This window comes from Cyphomyrmex costatus, unplaced genomic scaffold (genome assembly GCF_001594065.2).
Source record: "Cyphomyrmex costatus isolate MS0001 unplaced genomic scaffold, Ccosl1.0 scaffold193, whole genome shotgun sequence".
Classification (NCBI taxonomy): domain Eukaryota; kingdom Metazoa; phylum Arthropoda; class Insecta; order Hymenoptera; family Formicidae; genus Cyphomyrmex; species Cyphomyrmex costatus.
In genome coordinates this window covers 1,677,340-1,700,231 of record NW_017275965.1, presented here as the reverse complement: position 1 = coordinate 1,700,231, position 22,892 = coordinate 1,677,340, and the positions used below count along the sequence as shown (strand labels likewise).

Genomic DNA, 22,892 nt, shown 5'->3' with positions numbered 1-22,892 from the left:
GCGTTATTCGCGACACCTTAAAAATGAACAGTGTTTAATTAGACGTCTATACCTACGCGATATTTCCGCTTGGCTGATTCTTCGAACAGTTTATGATTGTCGGGAATTATCAAGCCGCGACGTTCGCAAGTCGACCGAATCCAAGACACCAAGAATATTACAACTAGGCATTCACGGAAGTGTCAGCATAAAGAAGCATCCTCGATCGCGTTACAATCGACGCGCATGCAGGAGTCATTTCGGCGTGAGACCTAGAAAGGAAGCGGTTCGCTGCGTGTCAGAAATTCTTTTTCTTCTCCCTGTACTCTCCTGAAGGTGCAACTTATGCACATGCCTAATGGACTCGCGTCCGGACATCTGTGCTACCGATCACTGTACGACTGAGTTCCACCTACGTCAGAGAAGACACTCCACAGCGTCACCGTCATCACTACTACACTTGCACTGTCAGAAATGACGCTGCGAGTGCAACTAAAAGGAGCAGTAACAACAATGACGACAATTCGTATCCACTTCAGGAAGAAATGGAAGAAGAAGAAAAAGTTTCGTTACAATTTAAATTATATTTAGAATATAATTATCAATCATAAAGACCCGTGTGAAGCTGGCCCCCCAATATTAAAAAAACGATTTATTTCTTCATGCATTCGTTTGCTCATCGTTTGCTCACGAATGCTCAGTTGAAATTTTCGTTTGCTCACCCTTAGTTCAAAAGATATACGAAAATTATGTTTTGGGGGGCCAGCTTCACACGGGTATCATAAAGATAGTATAATCGTCCAAAACTTTTTGTTTCAAATGCTGAGAAGTTACAAATTAAATTTTCTATATATAATCTGATAAGCTTCATTATGAAAAAAGTATTTTTCTAAAAGTTCTAGCCACAATTATAAATTCTTTAAAGTTCAAGTTTCAGATTCAACAACGTTCGGTCTATTCAAAATTTTGTACTATATTTTTATATATTGAAACAAGAGCTCAAATTATATTCTCCTATCTCTTTAGTTAAAAATTCAATTTGATTATTGATATTTGTTTAAAATGATATTCGTGACAATCAAAAGATATTGGTTTGTAACGAGATTAAATATCTCGCCAGAGGTGGAATAGATCATCTTTTTATTCGCGTCTCCACCGGAGGAGGAGTTCTGCCCGTTTCAGGAAGAGATCCGTGTAACCGGATCGACCTTTAACTTCTCTTGTTACAATAATGGAGGCTGTTCGAAGGGCCGAGTAATTGGAAATTACCGTGTCGTCGCGCATGGTGGGTCACGAGAGCGCTCTCGAGAGCGCGCCAACAAAAATGCGTCCACATTGGCGTCGGGAGCACTAATGTTTGTTCCTATGAATGCAGTTTAATTTTAATCTCGGTTCAATTAACTCTCTATCTTTTTCTAGTTCTAAAAATAGATAAGGATGAAGAGAGTAAGTTGAACCGAGGTTAAAGTTATGTACATAGAAATGGATATACAAGTGTCTTTCCGGCGATGGGTTTATCCGGATAATCGCAGGATCGCTGAGGATAATCCGGAATAATCCACTCCGCTCTTCAAGCACGTGAAAAAGGTGCAAAAGTCGAGAGAAAAGTCTTCGCTGATGTCGCAAAGAATCAGCTCAATTCAATCTTTTTGTGAATCAACTCCTGCATTCCCGCACCACTGCGGATGAGAGAAACAAACACGCACGGTTCTCGGCGCCGTCGGAGAACGGAGGCCGGCCGATTTTTCGCGTTTGGCGCAAACATTTTCGCTCTTTATGCCGGACGCGAGAGATAAGCGCGCTTGTAAAAGCGTCAATGTGTTAATGAACGCGCGAGGAGGCCTCACCTTCGAAGTTTTCATCACTTCCCGGAAATGTACCTGAGGTGTCGATCTGACAATGAATTCGATTGTCGCTCGTTATGGAATGCGTGGATTATCGCAAATACTTCGAAATAATTGAATCGACAAAATTCATTTATTTCGCAAATGGTGCTCGAATCACGTCAAATTTTTCAAATCTTTTTGTTTATCAATTAGTAACAAAAAACTATTTGATTTTAGTTTCAGTGAAGTATAAATATGAATTTTGTTACAACAGATACTTCATATTGTTATAGTTGATTATAGGTTTGATATTTTTAAAAATATGATTTTTTTACAAAAATTTATTACAATATAAAAATTAAAAAATTTTATCATTTTGCTTGAAAACTATAAGAAGTTCAATATTGAAACAGATAGGTCATTCTTTCTGTTACTTATTGTTCATTTTCAATTTATTTTTTCCCACTATTTAAGCCACTAGAATAAGATTATTAGACGTAATGTGTCCTGTTTCTGTGTCCCCGGAAAGTCTCCTGTTTTCTTTAAATGTCTCCGAATTTGTCATTTTTTAGCATAAGAATGGTTATTATAACTTATTTTAGTACAATTATGTTAACTATACCCGAAATTGCTTTAATATCTCGCAGGCTATCTCTGGAACAACCGGTTAGGCCGTTCGTCAAGAATGCCGAAAGTGCAGTTTTCTTCATAACGTCATGGAAAAGTGGAGCTGAGTTCAACGCCATGCATCGCGTGGGACTAATGGTAATTAGGTTGGACCTCTGGATGTACAGAAGACGTTGAGGAGAAAGTGCCGCTGTATTTGCGGATGCTCATGATCGAGAGGAACATCCACGCCTGTTTACAACGGAATTTGCCGTCGATGCTGCAAGACTGAACCAATGCTCTAAAGCCTTGTATCAAGTACACCGATGTGTGTACTTTGTGAATTCGATACCCGAATCATTAACGACTCTCGATAAAATATAAAACTATTATATAATGTATATATCTCTCTCCTCTCTCTTTCTCTTTCCGCTTATCCGTATATAAATTGAAATAAATTTTTCTTAATTGAGGAATTAACTTTATCCTTTATATTTTGCGTCGAATAAGGCTCTCATGATTATCGGGGCGAAAATCTATGCTGGCGTAAATGGCAGACGCGCGTCATTCGCGCGAGTTGAGGTGTGCTGAAAGGAAAGGAAAAAAGAACTGGTTCGAGCTGGTCGCCAAAGGTAGGTTTGAATCGGGAATAGACGAGTGGCTACCCATATCCTTGGCACGATCCGCGCCAGCGGTGGCGATCTCGCTTGGTGCTAATTGCCGGTACTAATTGCTTGTCACCGCACTCGTCGCGGTGCCGGGATACTCGCACGTATTCGCTTCTACGTACGACACCGAATACTCTTGGGGATACGAGGCACGTCGCATAAGCGACACGATGACTGTCGATTCCGACAAAGGACCGACAAAGAACATTCCGCGAAAGTTTGCACAGACGGTGTCTCATGGGTCTTTACGCGCGCGATACGCGAAACGTTCACGCGCGAGCGCGAAAGCGGAGGCCGTTGCCACTTTGTCGCTCTCTGCCGAGGTCCTCGGCGATTTATTTCTCCGGACACGAGACACTCGGATAATCACACGACTGAGATCCCACGGAGATCGCCTTCGTCTTCACGGAATCCCAATGTCGCGATATTGATTTAGGAGGAAATCGGCTTAAGCGATCTCTGGGAACTTATTGCGAAATGATCCTCGCGCAAATTTAACATTTTACCCTAACATTTTCATGCGTTCTCGGAAAAAGAATGTTGTAACTGACTGCGTTAAGCAGAATGTTTGTTTTACAAGAATATTTTTCACACTTTTCTTTGCACTAAAAAAGTGTGGCTGCATTAATTCAGATTGAAAATAGACAAATCAAAATTTTTTGGTCGATTCCATTATAATTTTATTTGAGATAATCAGAATTCTGATTGGTATGATTAGAATATTCTGCGGTTCGTTCATTTTCAATCAGAATTTTTTTCAGTGCACTGATTGGATACTTTTAGATCTATAAACAAATAGTCATCTATATTTATCTCAGCTAGGCTTGCCATTTACCTTTTTTTTCCTAGACACTTCTTTTTAGGACATTCGGGGATGTTCAGGGAAAATTTCTGAAGGTGTCCAGGATAATTATGAGCATCCAGGGTTTTAGGGAATCTTTTAAATTAATACAACAATTGTACTGTTAATTTTACTGACTTACACGCATTTTTAGTGTTCAAAATTTTTAGTAAGTTCTGGTTTGGAAAATTTTGACAACCCTAATCTCAAAGAAGAAAATGCCCAACAGTTGCCGAGCCTAATCATTTTACCGGGAGAAACCTCATCGGAGAGCTTTCACGACCATATTTAAAATATCCACGATCTATCTCACGTTGCTGACAAGTGCTGTGGACAAATTACATTTTGCTTGTCCCACCTGAGAAATGGCTTCGAGAGAGTAGTCGGATCGGTCTTTAAAATCTAAATTCTCGTTTTCCAATGTACATATATGTCCGAGAGGAGGCGAGAAGACCTACATTGATACGCACCGGTAATATTATTCATGAAGCTTTCACGGATGCCGGCAGGTATTAAAGCGAGGGGAAGACTTTAGCCGACGCAGATTCTATTTCGCGATGTTGGACGTCAGCGCTTGTCACTGTCATCAAGAGCACGCCGGAGAGGAGAGGCGCGAATAACGCAGTTTTGCACTCGAAAGTTCAGTCTAAAGGGAGTTCCATCTAATCCAGAGTTCTTCAACCGGAGTGTCACAAAGGAGATTTCAAAATGTAAAAATTTTCTAAATTAGTAAAAATAAGTGAGGTGAAAAATAAAAAATATTAAAAAATTTGTTCTTGAAAATTTCTAAAAGTTTCTAAAAATTATATTTTGGAAATTATCTAAATTGTATATTTTAATAATTGGATTTCACTCGTTTTTTGCAATGCAAAGTATAAAGAAAAACGGTTCAAATTGAGCAGTAATAATTTAGTATTTGTTAAATTACGCAGCCTGAAAAAAGACGTTATTACTATACTTTAGATAAATATTGCGAAGAATATTACTACGTCGACCCGCCATCAGAGATCTATCGATATTCGCAAAATTTCTCGCAAGTGCTGAGATACGCGTATATCTGTATATATAGAATCTCGATTTAATAACTTAAACAGGCGTCTACGATACGGGACGAAACGCCAAAAATTACGTGATATTCTTCGCAATCTTATTTTCACAGATTTTGATTTATCATTACTTTAACATTACATCGTTAAATTTTAATATGTCTTTCAACATATTATTAAGATCCAATAAGATGCTACAAAAGTTGTTAGATTGCTTGTCAATTTAACTAAAAGTGATATTACTGCGGTAGTTGTTCAGTGTTGCGTTGTAAGTCTGAAAAAATTTCGGTACGCGATTAAGGGGACTACATACGCAGTATATAAAATTCACACATAATTTTAATAAGCATTTGTGATCCAGCTTTGACCGTTATTAGTTTCTTTCTTCTTATTTGTTTATAAAAGTCAAACTTGTAAAAATAAAGTACAAAATAACGTGGTGGTAATGTCATAATTCAAATCAAATCTTGTCATCAAATAAGTTTAATAATCATTTGACTTGAATTAGCGCATTACCATCATGTTATTTCGTACTTTATTTTTACAAGTTTGACTTTTATATTTAATTTATTTTCTTTTGTATTGAAGAGGATCCGAATAAGGGTCGAAACATATACATTTTTATTGTTCATTATTGAATAAAATTTTTATTATATATATATTTCGTTTTCCTCATCTTAACCCGGGAAGTCATTTTTCACCCCAAAGGCGAAAAAATGTCAATTAGGGCTATTATTTTTGATATCTTTGAAATTCTAAGCTTTAAAAGAACAAATTTTAACAATTAACTCCAAACTTTCAAGTTTAACATGCTTCAAAACGTGTTTCGAAGATTTCGAAGCTTTGAGGCACCTTAAAAGTTCCTTCACCTTAAAAGTTCGAAATTAATTTCGAAAATTCGAATTTTTTCACATTAAAGCTTCTGATCTTTCAAGTTGTCAAAAGTAATAGCCTTAATTTAATGTCTCACGGATTGAAAAAGATCGCAAAACGCTAATCTAATCCGTAGAAGCGCGAGTGTCCGAAGATCGGCTTGTCTCGTTAATCGAACTCTCTCTCTCTCTCTCTCTCTCTTTCTTTTTCACGGCAGTGGACTACAGCGTTACGCGGTTAATTCTGCACAAATCCCCCGCATTTGCGCGCGTATACACGTTCACCTCGCGGTGTCCGAAAGGTCAAATCGCCACTTTCCAGCGGCCGATCGCGGCTGATCGATCGGATAACTCGGAAAAGCTGTGCCATTTGCAGAGGAAAAGAGAGACAGGACGTGACTCTGCGAGGTCGGCTCTATCGTGTGCCGTTCGAAATCAATTATCCCGGGGATGGTGTATCAAGCGCGGGTCGGCGCGCTTAATGATTTCTGTTTATAGGCCTACCTTCATCACGCGCGAGCGGCAGATGCGATAAATTCGTGCCGCGCGTCATTGTTGACTTTGATGGCTCGTTATTTGCGGCACTGTCCTCGGCACGATACGTTGACGTCTTCGCGCGCAATAAAATCGGTACGTCTCACTTTCGTATCGCATCAGCGCCGAGTTGCGTCGCGACGCAGCGAGACGGGACGGAACGGGAACGGAAAGCCGGCGCCGACGACCTCAAGAAGTCTTCCGGCACGGCTGCCTCGGGGGAAAAATCTTATCGGCGATTTACGAGCTTGACGCGCGACCGGCCGGCCGACCGGCGAGAAAGAGAGAGCTTCGGGCGCCTTCCGTTTCAAGCACGGAACACGTGGCTCCTTTTGAACGTCGACACTTTTATCGCACACGAGTAAAATTAGAATCTCAGAACGATAAGGCCCGGCGAAGTGCAGGCTTATACCGAGTGGTCAACGAGCGACAGCTATAAATAATCTGAATCATCCTCGCTGAAATGTTGGCACGAATTAAAGAATTTTGTTGAAAAAGAAACTTTTACTTTTTATATACGAGTGTCGTATATTATCTTTGTTAAGACGGAATATACCAAGTTCGGCAAAAGCACGAGCATTGAATTCGTGAATCCCAAGGCCCGAATGTTATTTGCACAACGTAGGGGACAGCGGTGATTGCGAGGAATGCAAATTGTTGACTACTGTTAAGGAAAAGCGGCACGGTTGTTTACACTAAGCGCGTAAATGCACTACGTGCGTGTGTTGCATGCACGTGCGGGTTCTCCACGATTTACGATCTTAGAATTAGACACAATAGAAACGACTCTCGCGTCTAATAATCGTGGCTTGACGCCGTATACGGGACGGGACTTGACGCTCGACACGCTTGTACCAATGCGAGCGTTGCTCGCAAATTCTGCATTGCGATTGCAAGTATGTGCCGTTTCCCAAGGAACACATAAAAGTCAAGAAATCTCTTTATTTTGATTTTCAACGTCAATAAATAGTCAAATTTTGTAACAAGAATCATCATTTTGACTTTTATGATGTCATCGAATAAAGTCGTTTTGACTTGCTCTTAATTTGTGTTTCTTGAATTTTAACTCTTTGTGAACAGGCAATCAGCCATCCCTTTTTACTTTGTAAATTGCTCGCTCCATTTATAATACTTTATTCGAATCAAAAATGAAAAATTCAAAATGATTGACTAATATATAGCGGATAGAATTTTTTTAATAATTTAATTAACATAAAACTCGATTTTAGGGTATCTTTTTATAAATTAACATCGAGTTTGCAGTTTTGCTTTACTTGAATTTCATTATTAGTACATAATTAGTATTGATTTTCAAACTAACTTTCTATGAATCCTGTGACACTAGATCTTTCTTCATGGAGGTTACTATTCTTTTAAAATTCAATGTTACAATTTTACACAAAAAGAACGATTTTATTAAAGGTACATACAGATCTGAAAATAAATTTATTCGACTATCAAAATAATTACGTAGGACAGTCAAATCGTTAGAATGTCAAAACATTGCCTTGAATTTTGCTGCATTAATCACATTGTTAGATACTTCTACGCAATTATTTTAATGATTCAATATAATTATTTTTAGATCTATATGTTTAGCTAAATTCAGCGATATCTAGAATCTCTTAATCTCTCGAGTTTTACGATAATCAGATTATTTTAATTATCAAGAGAGATTAGAAACAACTTTAATCGTTGCATTAATAATGCGGCATATACGTTGAGAATCGGCTTTAAATTCGTCAAGAAGAAAATCGGTCTGCCTTAGATATACACTCATGCCGTCCGTTTCGAGTGATTCCGCGTGCATTAAATCCTCTTCCTTCTCCCTCTCTCTGTCTTTATCTTTTTCAATTTCTCTTCCTTTCTTTTCTAGGTAGTCGCACAGCATGCATCGCGTTGGGGCAACTCGCACCCTGACCCGCGCGCTAATTAACGAATTATCATTCGACAACGGTGGCGGCGGCGGCGCGACTTTATTTGGTCGCGCCAGGTGTTACGAACAGCACGCTGGCGTTGATTTAGCAATTTCTAGGCGCCACGAATCGCCAAGTAATCGCTCGTCGCCCCCGGCAATTTCCATTATCGGCGTACCGAGAGGCTGAGAGTTCGCGAAGGCCGTCGTCACGGCGGATAAAGTGGAAAGAGACATGCAGCCTCCGTTGTCGTCGCCACCACCGTTGTCGTCGTCTCTCGTTTTCCTGCCAAATTCGACGCGACATGTATGAAAGCGTGGGAAATCACAATTGTATACCTTGTATTACTAACCGACTCAGCGAATATTGTGAGGAAAATTTCTTTGTCGATAATTAACGACAATTTTCTCACAGATTTAACAAATTACGTTAATATTTTTTCACCACGCAAAACTATTTGCAGTTTACGTTTTGCGCGAGATATTATTCTGATATTATTTACAAAAGCTTTAATGAAATGCGAATATAATTCAAGGTTCACAACAATTTTGTTTCCATTTCATGACGGAAGATCGGAGTTTGCTACACGCGGTTAATTTCTGAATTTCTTGAATATGCAGACGCGTGGGCATCTCAAGGTGAAGCCGCGCGGTTTTGAGCGCGATTATATCACGTTTCATTCAATTGCAAAACGCGCGATTATAGCGAGCGCACTGTGATTATCTATTAAAATGGCAGTATCTCGCTGTATCGACCGATTACGTAGTCTCTCGGTGACACAATCGCATTAATGTACAGCTGCGGCTTCTCCGTTCGTCTCATGATTATTGCCGATGTTATTTCGGCAAATAGACCGCGAGTTGAAACGAAGCGATTGTTGCATTGCCTCGCAGTGAGAAGGAAAGAGATTCATGGGGCGTGAAAACGTATACAGTTGGAAAATTTATGTTAAATTTAACACACTTGTCTCAAACGATCCACCTAATTTTTGTATTAATTCAACAGAAAATAAATATGTTAATAATTAACATAAGTGTTAAAAAATTTATGCAAAAATGTAACAGTGTTATAATTTGTAAGCAAATTATGGAAACATACTTCTTCAACGCAATTAACATTCGTAATATGTTAAATTAATACATTTTATTTATCTTAAAATTAAGAGCATAATAATGTTCTTGCGATATTATTATATTTATAAGTTCTATTATTTCTATTATACGTTTTGTTTTGGGAGATAAAGAATCTAAGGATTGCAACATCTTGTATTTTTATAATTTTTAGATATAGACACTTTATCGGCTAATCAAATATATTATTTTTAAGTTAATTGTGTTTACTCACTCATACATTATATCTTAGCACTAAGAATTGTCTAAGAATTGGTCTATTTTATAAAGTAAACTATCTTACAATCCTCTCCGAAAGTCGAGACATTTTCCAGATCTTGCAGAAAACTCCTTAAAGATGAATCATCGTGGCAGCTGTGCCGTTGCTAATGTACGCCTATTTATAGGATAAGTGACGACGTTCTCGGAAAAAGTGTTCCATTCACCATATCGGTAAGCAAACGTGAAATCAGGGCTCTCTCTCCTTCCATCGTGTCTTCGCTATGTGTCGTGATTTTAATCGACTGACCAACAAACACGCGTGCAACGCAGACGGAGATTTTCCACGGCATCCCAACTTGAGATCGCATCGCTATTCCACCCCGTGGTCGTCCCGCGTGGTCCGCGAGAGAAGACGTTGAATTATTTATAATAACGCCGGTAGGAACAACCGACGGCATTAATGCGCGAAACGGATTCCCTGTTTCTTGCTCCGGGTGCGTTGACCACGCACGTAACGCTAGGACGTCTCGGGAAGTCTTGCTCCGCGTGTTATTTACGGCAGAATGCAAATTCAGCGCGTAATTTATCCTTGTCGTGAGAGAACGTTTCCCTTATCTTCAGTCCGAGTAACTTTAAGTGGCGCAGCATACAATGGATGTTGCGCCTGTAAATAAAAGTGGAATAATTGATAAAACGGGAATTGAAAATTAAACGGCACGAAATGCATAAGCGAATGCTTCTTGAGTGTAAATCTTTTTCTCTCGTATTACGATACGTGTAATTCCAAAGTAATGTATGAAAGTAGCCTTTGACTAGGCAACCCGTTCAGCATCATTGCACGTCAAGAGATTGACATTTAACACGCAAAGCGAGAATGTCATTGAAAGGTTTTGTTTTTTATTGTTGCACTAAATTAGAATTAGAACATTCGTTCTTGCTTTAAACAAACTTCGAACACACATCTATATTTTATTTAAATTAAATACAAACAGTGTATACTATAGTTAAGCTATAAAAAACGGATCGCTCAGCATTGTCAAAAAGAGAGGTGAGAGAAAGAAACTTACACGTGGGTTTGAATGTATTGTTGCGTTTATTTCGTACTGTATTATTAAAATTAATACAATGACAGAAGTATTTACAGGAGGTTTTTAGCAGCTACATACGCGATCGCAATCTTCGCGATTAATTATTATTAATTGTGTAGTAATATAATAGCATAATATAATAATAATTCTATAGAATATAATATAATAATAATAATATAATAATATAATAATAATAATAATAATAATAATAATAAAGAATATATCAGGCAGCGCGGCGCGTCCGAGTCGCACGGAAGGCAAGAGCCGACACTTTTTACCACGGATTTTAATTAACGCGAAAAAATGAAGCGAAAATTGATTAATTCTGATTAATGATATCACAAAGAAAAAAATAAATAACTGCGAATTCACCGCGACAGAAGCTAAGTCGACCCTTCCCGGGTCGCGCCACCCTCGCCCGTCGTAGCAAAATTATATTTTACACATTTTTATTCCGCTCTTTGATTCTCGGAGACGCATTCTGAACCACATTTATGTATCTCGAGAGAAAATGCGTTAAAATTGTGCGTGTACGCGGCCTGTTCGTCTGCGCTTCGATGCATTATGCTTTACATGTCCGATGTTCGCTGTTAACGAACATCCGGTGGTATCAATAGATCAGACCACCAGACCACCATAGTCGGAGAGGTTGAAAACAATCGCCTGGATCCACGAGATCAAAAGTGTTTCTCGCGATTCCGATTCGATTTAATTCCACGCGCGATGATTGAAGTAGCCGTCGAAGGGAAGACTTAAACATCACGAGATTTTCGCTTCATGAGTTATTCCAAGGGTGTTACTTTCACATCTCTGATGAACTAAGATTCGGCGAAAAATTTATATTTTCATAGTCTAAACGGTACAAGTCCTCGAAATAGTCAACGTATCAAAAGTGTGTTCTTTAACTTCGAAGAGAACCACCAAAAACCGTATTACATCGATTCTGTTTGCAATACAGAAAGAAATTCGGGAATATTGCTAAAAATTTCGTTGCGTTAAAAAACATCAGTTATATATTTAACTGGCAAGTGCCAGGACTTCGAATATCCCGTGGATTTGTGTACAAAGAGATGGTACAAATTTACGGTTGGACGAGCCTCTCGTGCTGCTCGAAGCCGAGGCTTGCCAACCAAGTCCGTCATTTTTGCAGCGTTCTCTCGTCCGCTCTTCTTTCTCGTCTCGCTCGGCGAAGACACAGGTCGCTCGTTAGCGTCTCGCCAACGAGCGTGTGTCTGCGGCGAAATGAACGAAAATTAGAAGCGCGAAAAAAGGGGGAGCGAGCGTGAGAAAGAGGACGGAACGTGTTTATGACTAGCATTCGTTGCGCTACGCGAGCGAGTGAGCGAGCGACTCACGCGTTTCAATTTGTGCCGCAATGATGAATTCTGTGGATAAATAAGTTTGTATGTACAATTATGATTTGCGCGTCCACGAGAGTCCAGAAAGCAGACGAGGTCGATCGTCTTGATTCTCTTTTTCTTTGTCTATTCGCGCGTGACGAACAATGAACAATTTTAAAGTAACGAAAGAAAAGGAAGATTCATAAAGTATATTAATAGCATGATTGAAAAAATATTTAACAATAGGGAAAATGTATATATACATGATATATACCGCTCATAGAAAAATGGTCCCTTCTTTGTAACGTGTAATGAGAGCCGAGAGTTTTCGAGTTCACTGACATCTGAAGAGCTCGATCCTGAATTGTTAATTTCCTCCATCGAGGCCGTATTCTCGAGTTAACCAGAATTAGAGACGCCTAGAAGGCTTGTCTAGGCTTTCAATTTTGATTTCTCGCGAAGCTGCGCGCTATTAAGGCACTCTTCACACTTCAGACGTACGATCTCTCCCTGCTGTGCATCATTGTCTCGTGACTCGAAAAGCCTTGTCGCGTGTATCGGACGAGTAAACATAGGCACTGACGACATGCATTATATTAGCGCACACGCATCGTGATTTTCTTTAAAGAAGGCACCGAAATGTATTTATTTGGATTGTCGTTGGTCGTTGTTAAATTCAACAACCGATTGATATGGCCATTCGTTTCGACGGAATCGCGTGCGATGCACCGAGATACAATATTGTAGGCGATTACAGAATTTTTCCCGTGATCAACTTACTCGGCCGCTCGAATTACCAACATTTTTAAAACTAACACAACTTTTATTGATCTATTATTGATAAGAGAGTGTCTGTTTCTAAAAATCATATTTCAAAAGTAGGCCTCTCGGAATTACAATGATGTTACGGATAAATGTGTAACACGCCGCGTCTCGGTGCATGCGCACGCGGTACAGTTCGAGTTTTCTTTAGCTCAAAAGGACGGTTGATCAGTCTATCGATAACGGCAGTCTAGGAAGAGCCAACTTCGCCTCGAACTTCGCTCTAGTTCTTGATTTCGAACGCCTTCTCTTTTCCTTCTCTTTTACGCCTCGTCGGGCAGTGACGGCGAAATCCGTCAGGATTGACGAAAAATCGCCATGGAGTCTCGATGGATTGACTATCTCTCGTATATATGGCGGAATGCGTTCCACTCATAGCTAGAATCTAACGCTGGATGTCGTGATGACTCCGTACGATCTTTCCTTCGGATCTCCGCCGTCGTCACCTCGGTGCGAGACTATCTTATGTCAGCATCGCAACTGCAACCGCGAGCACCTTTTCGCAAGCCACGCACACTCGCGATTTGTTTTATCGCTTAGTACATTCTTTAATTACTCGAATATGTACATCAAGACCACCCTCTTCGAAGCCGATCGCTTCCGTGAAGAGTCATTGCATACATGCACGCACGCACGCATACATTCCTAGACGCATTCACATGCTCTCTTACAGTATTTACAACAGCCGTTTGTTCGCTTTGATATGATACAAGCTACGATCTCTCGTCGGCACCTTCGCAAAGGCACGCGTATGTAGAAAGGCATTGTACACGTAGGATTCCGCGTGCGACATGCATCACACGCCGCTACGTCGTACGATCCGCGTAACCGTGCGCACACTTTTTACAATCGGTCTCGGGTTCCCGAGAAGACCAGCGAAAGTTAGGACAGGAGCTGTTCGAGAGGCTGTTCAAGGATTCTGGAGATCAGGCTTGGTGTGATACGCGTAACTTTTTGTTCTCGCTACGAAATACTGCTTAATAATATACATATCGCGATTGAGTTACAGGATGCCGCATTGCAAAATCTTTTGTCCGTATTAACGACACGTCGCCTTTACCGAATTTCGGCAAAAATAATATAAGAACACACCGCATTTCTCATGCTATCATTTCACGTTCCCCTGACGCTATCACAGCATTATGTACTTCACGAAAAATAAATTCAGAAGTAATCCCTTTCTTTTACATACAACTGTCGCATGACGTCGATGTTGCTCTTTATCATTCTAGAATCAAAAGATTCGCGAATTTGAATATATTTTTCACAAAGCTCATAGTCCTTATAGAAAGACGCGCAATCCTGAACCTTCCTAAGAACCTTCTCTGACGTCACAGCCTTCGCAAATCTCGAGGAACTTCGCCCGTCTCGTCCCACCTTATCCTTCGTTCGTACATCTCTCGGGCACGCCTCGTTACTCAAAACCTCCCTTCAATACTCTTCGCGTCACTGTACACACGATATATTACGCGATATGTACAACTTTCGATCTTCCGATCCCTCGGCAATTCCTCGAGGAGACTGCCAGAGATGCCCGTCCACCTGTGCACGAATATAATTCAACGCCGACACCTGTCGACGCACAGCTGGACGGTACAATTTTACGAGGCCTCGTGCACCTGGAACCGCCGAATCCGCGCTTGCACTGACTCGCATTGTACCTCGCTGTACCTGGTGTATCTGCCAGCACGTACGGGTTCCCTAATAACTACCAAGTTGCCGCCTCGTTCGCGGAGCGCCTCAAGACCGGCTTTGTTGCCACTGCCACCACGCAACGCCGTCACCGTCGGTGGCGTCGTCGTTGGGATTTTCGCGATCTTCACACCAGACGAGGTTTCGGACGTGAAACGGCTGAGCGCCTTGCTGACGACGCCGCTGCATTCGCGTGGCCATACTCTGGTGGCACGGTGATGATGATGATGCCTCTGTTCCCATCTGTCGGCGGTCGCGTCGGAGGCAGTGAACGGGTAACTCGCTCTACCTTGACTCTTACCATATAGAATAAAATCGAGAGAGTCGTCCGAATAGATGCTACTGCGATCGCTCGAGCTGTCGGTCGAGATCTCGGACACGGTATCGCTACCGCTATCACTGCACTGTTGCTCGATCTCGCCGAGGATAAATACGGGCGTGCACTTGAACACTTCGCCGCCGCCAGCTGGCATCGTGTGGGTAGCAGTGGCGCGACGTTGCTGAATACTACCGCTGGCATTTGACGATGATGACTCGATGATGACGATTTCCGGCAGAACACTGCCGGAGAACTTTCGCGCCAGTGAGTCCATATTTCTCTTGAAAGTATCCCTACGGTCCGGACTCAGCCCGAATCTGATGGGCTTGGGCAACGATCTCGAAGCCGAGTAGAGGTTCTCCGTATGCGAGGATACGGCGCGAGCGCTAGCTGCTGGTTTGGAAATTTCCGCACTATGGCATAGACCGGTCGTGGAGGACCGTTGCTGCTTCTCGCCGTCGTTCTTCGGCGTAGACGAAACCTGACCTTGGTTGGCGATCGGCAGCTCCGACGAGGCGCTGTCTTCTTTCGGGGGTATCGTCGACGAGTCGAGAACAGCAGCAGGACTGTCGTCCGACGAGGGGCACGTCGTCAAGGGCGCCAACGGCTGCTCGAACATGTTGAACCAGGGATGCTGGAGACATTCGGTCACCGTCAAACGTTCACTGTGAACAAGAAAAGAGTCGCTTGCTTGAAGAAAATCGTTTCCAATATTCTCGTGAATTTTTCAAGATTGTTTTAGAATTAACCTTACGATACCATTCTCATTATGGCATATATAGTTTTCTTTCACTTCAATTACAACTTTGATATAATAACGAGAATGTATGTGAATATATGTATGTTGTATGCTGATTGTCAACGTTTTATATTATCATCGGGGAAAAAATAATCAAAGAAAGAATATTTTCAGAGAAAAAGACTGAATTTAAATTTAAAAATAAAATTAAAAAAATTTTTTCGAGTACCGATAAAAAATCTCCTGAAAATTCCATATTTATTTAGGAATTAAATACTCTGTTAATATATTTATTTTTACGCGATAATTTTGCGGAAACGCAGTGCGTTGACAAACCGTTCAAAGGCATCGAAGGGTTAAGCTTTCAATTCGATGTCGTATTTCTAAAGATTTCCCGTTAGAACGCTGAAGATAAGAGACTTGACGCGATTATATTGGTTACTTTAGTACACGCGGTGCTCTTGAACAAATATATCCTAACAACAAGCTCGTTCCGCGAACAACTATGTTCTCGTCGTCCTCGTTAACTCGAGGAGCGACAGAGTCAAAGGGTTAAGAGACCCGTCGCATAAACGACCTCCGCTAGGCGGATCGGAGCATTTATCGACGGTGGCCATCATCGTGGCGGTCCCGCCGGGACGTTTTCACGTGGCTGTTTCATGCTGCGTGTATGCCATCCGCGTATCGCACGGTCTGCGCAAAAACCATTATGTTAGCTGACGTATCGGCCGACTTCCGGCATGCAGAACGACGCAGGATATCTTCAATAATGGAGCAAAGAATTGCGTAACACGTAAACGCCGTGGAATGCCGCTCCATGTAACAGATACTAAAGTACTTTAGGAGGTGACCCCCCTTAATTCTGAGACCATAAAAAAGTCCCGAACAAAAAATATTCATATAAAGGAGTTATTAACTCCTCCATGTTATTCGCGCATTTATATTATCGCACATTCCAATCGCGCATAAAAACAAACAACAAAATATTAGACGAAATTTTTCATTGAATAGATTAATTAATTTAAAAAAATGGCAAAATACGTAAGTTATTGATGAAGTTTACGTAACGATTAAATCGTGATTACAGCGAGTAGATTTATACAACTAAAAAATTTGTGTTTTATTTAATACATTTAATATATCTCAAACGACTCACCCAAATTTTTATTAATATTGATTTATAATAATACGAGATGAATATATTAGAATGTGATACAAACATTATATAAAAATCGATATAAAAAATTTAACACTTTGACATAATTTGGAAATAGATTGTAAAAGTTCATTTCTTCAGTAAAATTAATATTTATATATCAAATTAACACGTAGCTTAATTTTTTGTCTTAGAATTTATGTTATAAAATTACATGATTTTTCTGATATTTATTTTGTTATTCATAAATGATTTTAACATTAAGAAATGTGAAACATCAACTTCACGTTATAATATTAAATTAACACTCCGATAAATTCAACACAAAAATTTCAACAAGAACCGGACACAGGTTTTTATTGTGTACAGATCACGTTTGTTAATCATTAACGTAATAACGTTAATTAATTCCGCGATCGTTTGCATAGTTTAAACGCGTAAAATGCACGAGCATGATTAAGATACATTAATTTTAACGCATTGCAAATGACATGACGCATAAACAAACATAAATTCAACTGCAAAGTTTTCTTTCAGCGATGCGTGTTCGCAGTCTCCTCGAGACGAAATATGCTAATTTGCAGATCAGCGATGAAGACTGCTATTCAACTTCGTAGGACATGACGATAAGTCATGCGGGTTCTGCGCGATAAGACCCCCTATGTTTGCCGGAGAGGAAAAGGACGCGAATAATTCCGGATAGCAACTTCCTCTCAGCTGTCCGCGCGATAAGGAAACCTACGAGGTCTCTTAGTCTTTCTTTTTTACAGCGGAACTCGCCTTCCTCGACGTCGCTCTTCCCGCTTCGAAGAAAGTCCACCTCACGAAGCGACGTGGCGCCGATCGTTTTTCTCCCGCTCATGTTACTCGCGACCGACGATGAGCTCGATAATTGACCGATGATAGTTTTTATTCCTGAATAAACGAGCTAATAAATGCATCTCAATGGAATCACAATGTCGCCATTGTGCACGGCTAATACGTGAATTATTAAAAGAAAACAGCGAGATGGACCTTCACGATTCGAAGAAGACATCGCACGATTAAAACCGGGAATTGACGTACAGAATTTAATCCGAAACGCATTAATTTGCGCGTACATCCGTTTGATTTATTAAATGTACGCTCGCGATTTTTATTCGCTTTCATATTACGTCTCGTATAATTGAATGAAAGACGAAACCATTGCAATAACACGATGAAAGTTAAACCCGAGGCTACGGGATGTGTCTCGCTCCTAGAAATCCATACGATAAAAGATGAGGCTAAGAATCTAACGTTCATTTCTATCAATATAAATTATAACTTTAATCTCGGTTTTTAATTTACTTTTTATTTTTATCTAACAATAGGCACTAGAGAAAGATAAAAAAGAGTGAATTAAATCGAGATTAAAATTAATCTATAATATATTGATACTGTCTCAGAAAGAATTTCTAATATCGAAACAAAAAATATTCTCTTGAAGTACTTAATATCTTATTGCTGCACAATCTTACGTAATATAAAAATAAAATAATATTAAAATTAAATGAAAATTTTCTCCTTCGAATTAAACAAGATCGATTTACTGTAATAGAAACAAGAGTGACACGTATATATAAACTTAAGTTTATTATATGTTTTTACGCGTTTATAGAATAAATCTTTTTTTAACCTGCAGATCTGTATCATTCATTCTAAAATAGAACATTTTTGATTTAAAAGTAAGATATTCCTTTTTCAATAGTAAATATGTAATGATTTTAGAATCGATATTATTTGATAGATCCAAAAATAACAACACTTAATTGATACGTAAATCTTGTTAATTAAATAGAATAAAATTAATAGAAATAAAAGGCGACAAACAGGAAACGCGTCTTCGGGTAGGGAATTACGCAAAGCAAGAGTTGCGAATTTCTCGCAAGCGAATGGTTTTCCCCCGAATGCAACTATCAATGGACAGCGTTGACCCACTGATACCGAATCGCTCCTAACGGCGGTAACGATCCCCGATGAATCGTTACCGTCGCGCGATGTCATCATCTCGGTTACAGCACGGAATGTCGCGCCGCGCCGCGCCGCGCCGCCTGCGCAACGATACGTCTACGTGACACGATTGTTTTCGTTCTAGGAAATCGGCCGACATACCGACATAACTAACAATGTAATCGACGCGCCGCGTTTCACGGGCTATCTTCTTTCGCTTCGAAGCAAGCGCCGGGCATTCTCGGTAGATCGCCGCAGTCTTCCGCGAAAGAATTGTTTTCACCGGTCCAGGAATGCTCGCGCCGGTTCTTCGGTAACGGGCGCTCGCCGACACCCGCCTCGGCGAACCGGATAGGCAACTAATGTCGATCGACCGAGCGATACCGAGTGCGGGAATTATGATGTGGGTGCGTAACGTACAATATATAAATTACGGCGACGACGTCTCGATCACAGCGGGACAACGAATGGAAATCTTTCCGTCGAATCAAGTGGAGTATATGAAGATAAATGGCGAGTAGCTCGCCATGATGATCAATGAATCTCGCTGTGAATTTGCGTCGCCGCGCGGACGTTACGAGCATATTTCACGGCCTGTGTTCTAATCGCATCCGAGAATTAAATTCCTCGAGTCTATCTTTTCTTGTTTACTTCGACTTCCGCATTCATGTAGATGGAAAGAACGGTGTTGCTCGAGTATTAAAAAATTTAACTAGATATATAGATTTGAAAATAATTGTGTTAGGTCATCAAAATAATCGAGTAGAACGCTTAAGCATTAATGATAATGCAAAAAGTGTTTTATAACATTCGAGCAACCAGTTTGAGTTGCGTGCCACATCATTATTCCGATAGTTGAACAAAATTATTTTCAGATATGTATCTAGCTGAATTTTTAGACACTTCAGCAAAACCGTTCTTTCTGGATATCAATGCGGAAGTCAAAGTAAACGAGAAAAGACAGGTTCGAGGAATTTAATTCTCATTTTTAGATCTGTATCTATAGATAAAGTTTTATATACTTCAGCAAAACCGTTCTTTCCGCGTATCAATGCGGAAGTTGAAGTAAACGAGAAAAGACAGATTCGAGGAATTCAATTATTTTTGAATCCGTATATATCTAGTTAAACTTTGCAGCAAACCCGTTATATACGTGTACATGAAAATTACATATTATAATGAAGTGTTTCAATTTCACATTAAAATAACACAATTAGGTTAATATCCATATAGTAACAATTATGATTAGAGCTGAGAAATTTCTTTATTACTTACTTCGGATCCTTGACCATAAGTTTGCGCATAAGATCGCGCGCTTCTTCGGAGACGTCCTCGAAGAGATCGTCCGGGAAGTCCAGGCGACATCGGCTGATGTTGCAGAACGTCTCCTGCTTGGTGTCTCCTCCGAACGGCGAGCATCCCGTTAGCAGCACGTAGAGCAGCACGCCAACGGACCACATGTCGGTCGCCAGGCTGATCGGCTCGTAATTCAGAACCTCCGGGGCTGAGACACACACGGCAGATGAGCCGTTATTATAACGTGGCGAGATTCCGTGGTACATCGAACCCTAATGCTCGCGAGATATGTGTGTGTGTGCTCGCGCGCGCGCGCGCGCGCGTAAATCTCGGTAATTAAATTCGAAAAAAAAAGGAGATAACGCCTCTTCTTTCCCCCGGCTTTTCTGCCATTACGTCGTCGCGACCGCTTGCTTAATGGAGCCACGCGTGTTCCTCAACGGGATAATAATAATTGTAACTACGGATGTATTAGGCCCCGAGCGCGAACTAGGTAATCACCGACGATGCGGAAACGCGGTTGGCTCGTTCATCGCGTAACAGTCGCGCGCTCGGATCGGCCACTTTGTATCGGCTTTGTTCCGACCGAATCACGCTACAGTTTTTCCACGCCCTCGGCATTATCCGTCCAACTTAATCGCTATAAAGATCCACGAGCTGTTTTTTTTATCGTGCGAACGGTTTCACTAATTCCTGCGAATGATCTCAGAGCTGATGCTAATTAACCGATTAAATCTCACCGGCGAGGAAATAACGATCGGTTCAATTAAAGCTGATCTCATTTTTTTTTTTTTATTCGATATGCACTGAAAGAAACGTTTTTGGTATTTGCGATTATAATTACGTGGTAACATAATTATTGTTAAGAGCTCCATTTTTACGGTTATTGTTGCTATAATGTTAGTACAGGAAGGATGAGAATTACAGAATACTATTTGTTTTAGCGATGTAATTATAGTCACAGTTGTCAGAAACTTTTCCATCAGTGTACGATTTTAAAATTACTCTTTAAATCTTCGTGAAGCAATAATTCCTATTTTTTTTTTTCAGGACAATTTTATTTTGTAAATGTCGAAGAACAGACTCTTCGATCTTCTCCGTGAGAGAATATTATCTTGTCTTGATATTGCTTAACACTTTCGTCCACTTAGGACATGACTGTTAGATAGTGCAATGTAATCGATTACGAGGATCGTAAAAGGATCCTAATGGCCAATCGAGTGTACAAAACTGACCACGTGCGGTTTTCTAACTTAATACAATTAAGCGCGGAGTAACTTGTTCTGTCCAATTATGCAACATGCCTGTTTCCCTAATGGAACTACACAACACGGCGATTTCTTAGCATCAAACAGATCACAAACGTGGAATGCACGAAGGTGCGACCCCGTCGCACTTCGAGGCCGGAAACCACCGACACGCACACATTCTCCGTCTGTATAAGGCGTCGCGTCGAAACGGATTCGCTTTATCAGGGTTGTGGTCTGTTATCCTCAGTGACACGCACAGCTCCAAAAAGCTAGAGAAACGCGCAGGTGTCGAACGATTCTTGTGCGAACTCCCGAGTATTTATCACTGGTGCGAGAATCTCACCGTCCGCGCGTTTTACGGTTTTTCACGAGCGACATATTTGACATTTATTACTCAAGTAGAACAAAATAAAATTGCGTTTGTGAAAGACGTATAGGGTAAAGAAAAGTAAAGATACTCAAGTAAAAGATTGGCCACCATTTAGACAATTTTTAATTTATCATATCCAGGAGTCTTAAAGATAGAATAAGATATAAAATGGAGAATAAGAAGCATGGATATCTCACATTCTATTTTTTATAACGGACTAGTCAATTTTTTATATGAGGATTTCTAGAATAAAGTACTCACCGACATAATCAGGCGTGCCCAAAATTTCTCGAATGTCCGCTCCGTGACTGATGTACCGCGATATGCCAAAGTCGCATAGCTTCACGTCGCAATCCGGAAATTCTCCAGTAAGTACCAAATTCTGTGGCTGAAACATCAAAAAAGGCAAGAGATAAAGAGCGATTCGACGTTATTGACGGAAAAAAGGCTGTTATTAAAATAAGATTGCCGCAGGCAGAGTAGATCGTGACTGTTTTAGCCATACGTTTATATATATATATATATATCATGCGTTTGTAATTTCTCAAAATTTGCTTAAAGGCGGTCCAAGGTGTAGCCTTGTAAAACGCGAGCGAAAAGAAAAAGGAGCGAGCAGGTTTTATCTCGCGGTAATGTCCGCGCGACAATGCCAATTTCCTGCCGCGAGATAATATGGAGAAAGTAAAGCTTCCTTTCAGGACGGTCGCATGATGATTGCTCTCTGGTATATTCTCTCTCCGTTGGCCGTTAATACGGACAAAGCAGCCCCAGGTGTTTTCGTGGTCTCGGTCAATTATCAGAAGCACGCAAGCGGATCGAGACACTTTTTCTACATCGTACAACATCTCAGGAATTTCGGCGCCACCGTGTAAATATAGCAGTGAATTACACGACTTATAATTATGGGTATAATTATAAGCCATGTAACCACCTTTAAGGAGTAGAGAAATACGTTCATGCGATATCGTTAGTTCACGACTTGCGGTTTAATTGTAGCCGGCGCGGCCTCGAGCCGATCTCACATCTCGGCGGAATTTTAATACACGTCCTAATTATCGAAAGACCGTCCGATACACCGCCACTTGGAATAAGAGTTCTGAAAAATAATAACTTCCGCGTCGACTACGCGCGATGAGATTTTTGCCGGGACGCTGGTGAATGATTAATCATCAGAAAGGGCGAGGCGGAGAAAGGAAAAGACGGAACATACGTAACGCACCAGGCATGCTT

General features: G+C 40.6%; 1 protein-coding gene across 1 annotated transcript in view; it reads right to left on the bottom strand.

Moving 5' to 3' along the window:
- Positions 1–13,771: 13,771 nt before the first annotated feature.
- Positions 13,772–22,892, bottom strand: part of LOC108772949 (serine/threonine-protein kinase 17B) — a 112,407-nt gene continuing 103,286 nt past the window's right edge. Inside the window, exons 4-6 of the mRNA XM_018538625.1 lie at positions 21,924–22,050; positions 20,022–20,250; positions 13,772–15,545 (exon numbers count right to left, since the gene is read on the bottom strand). Of these exons, the coding sequence (XP_018394127.1) occupies positions 14,471–15,545; positions 20,022–20,250; positions 21,924–22,050 (1,431 nt within the window). The 3' untranslated portion in view covers positions 13,772–14,470. The remainder of the gene's footprint in view (positions 15,546–20,021; positions 20,251–21,923; positions 22,051–22,892) is intronic.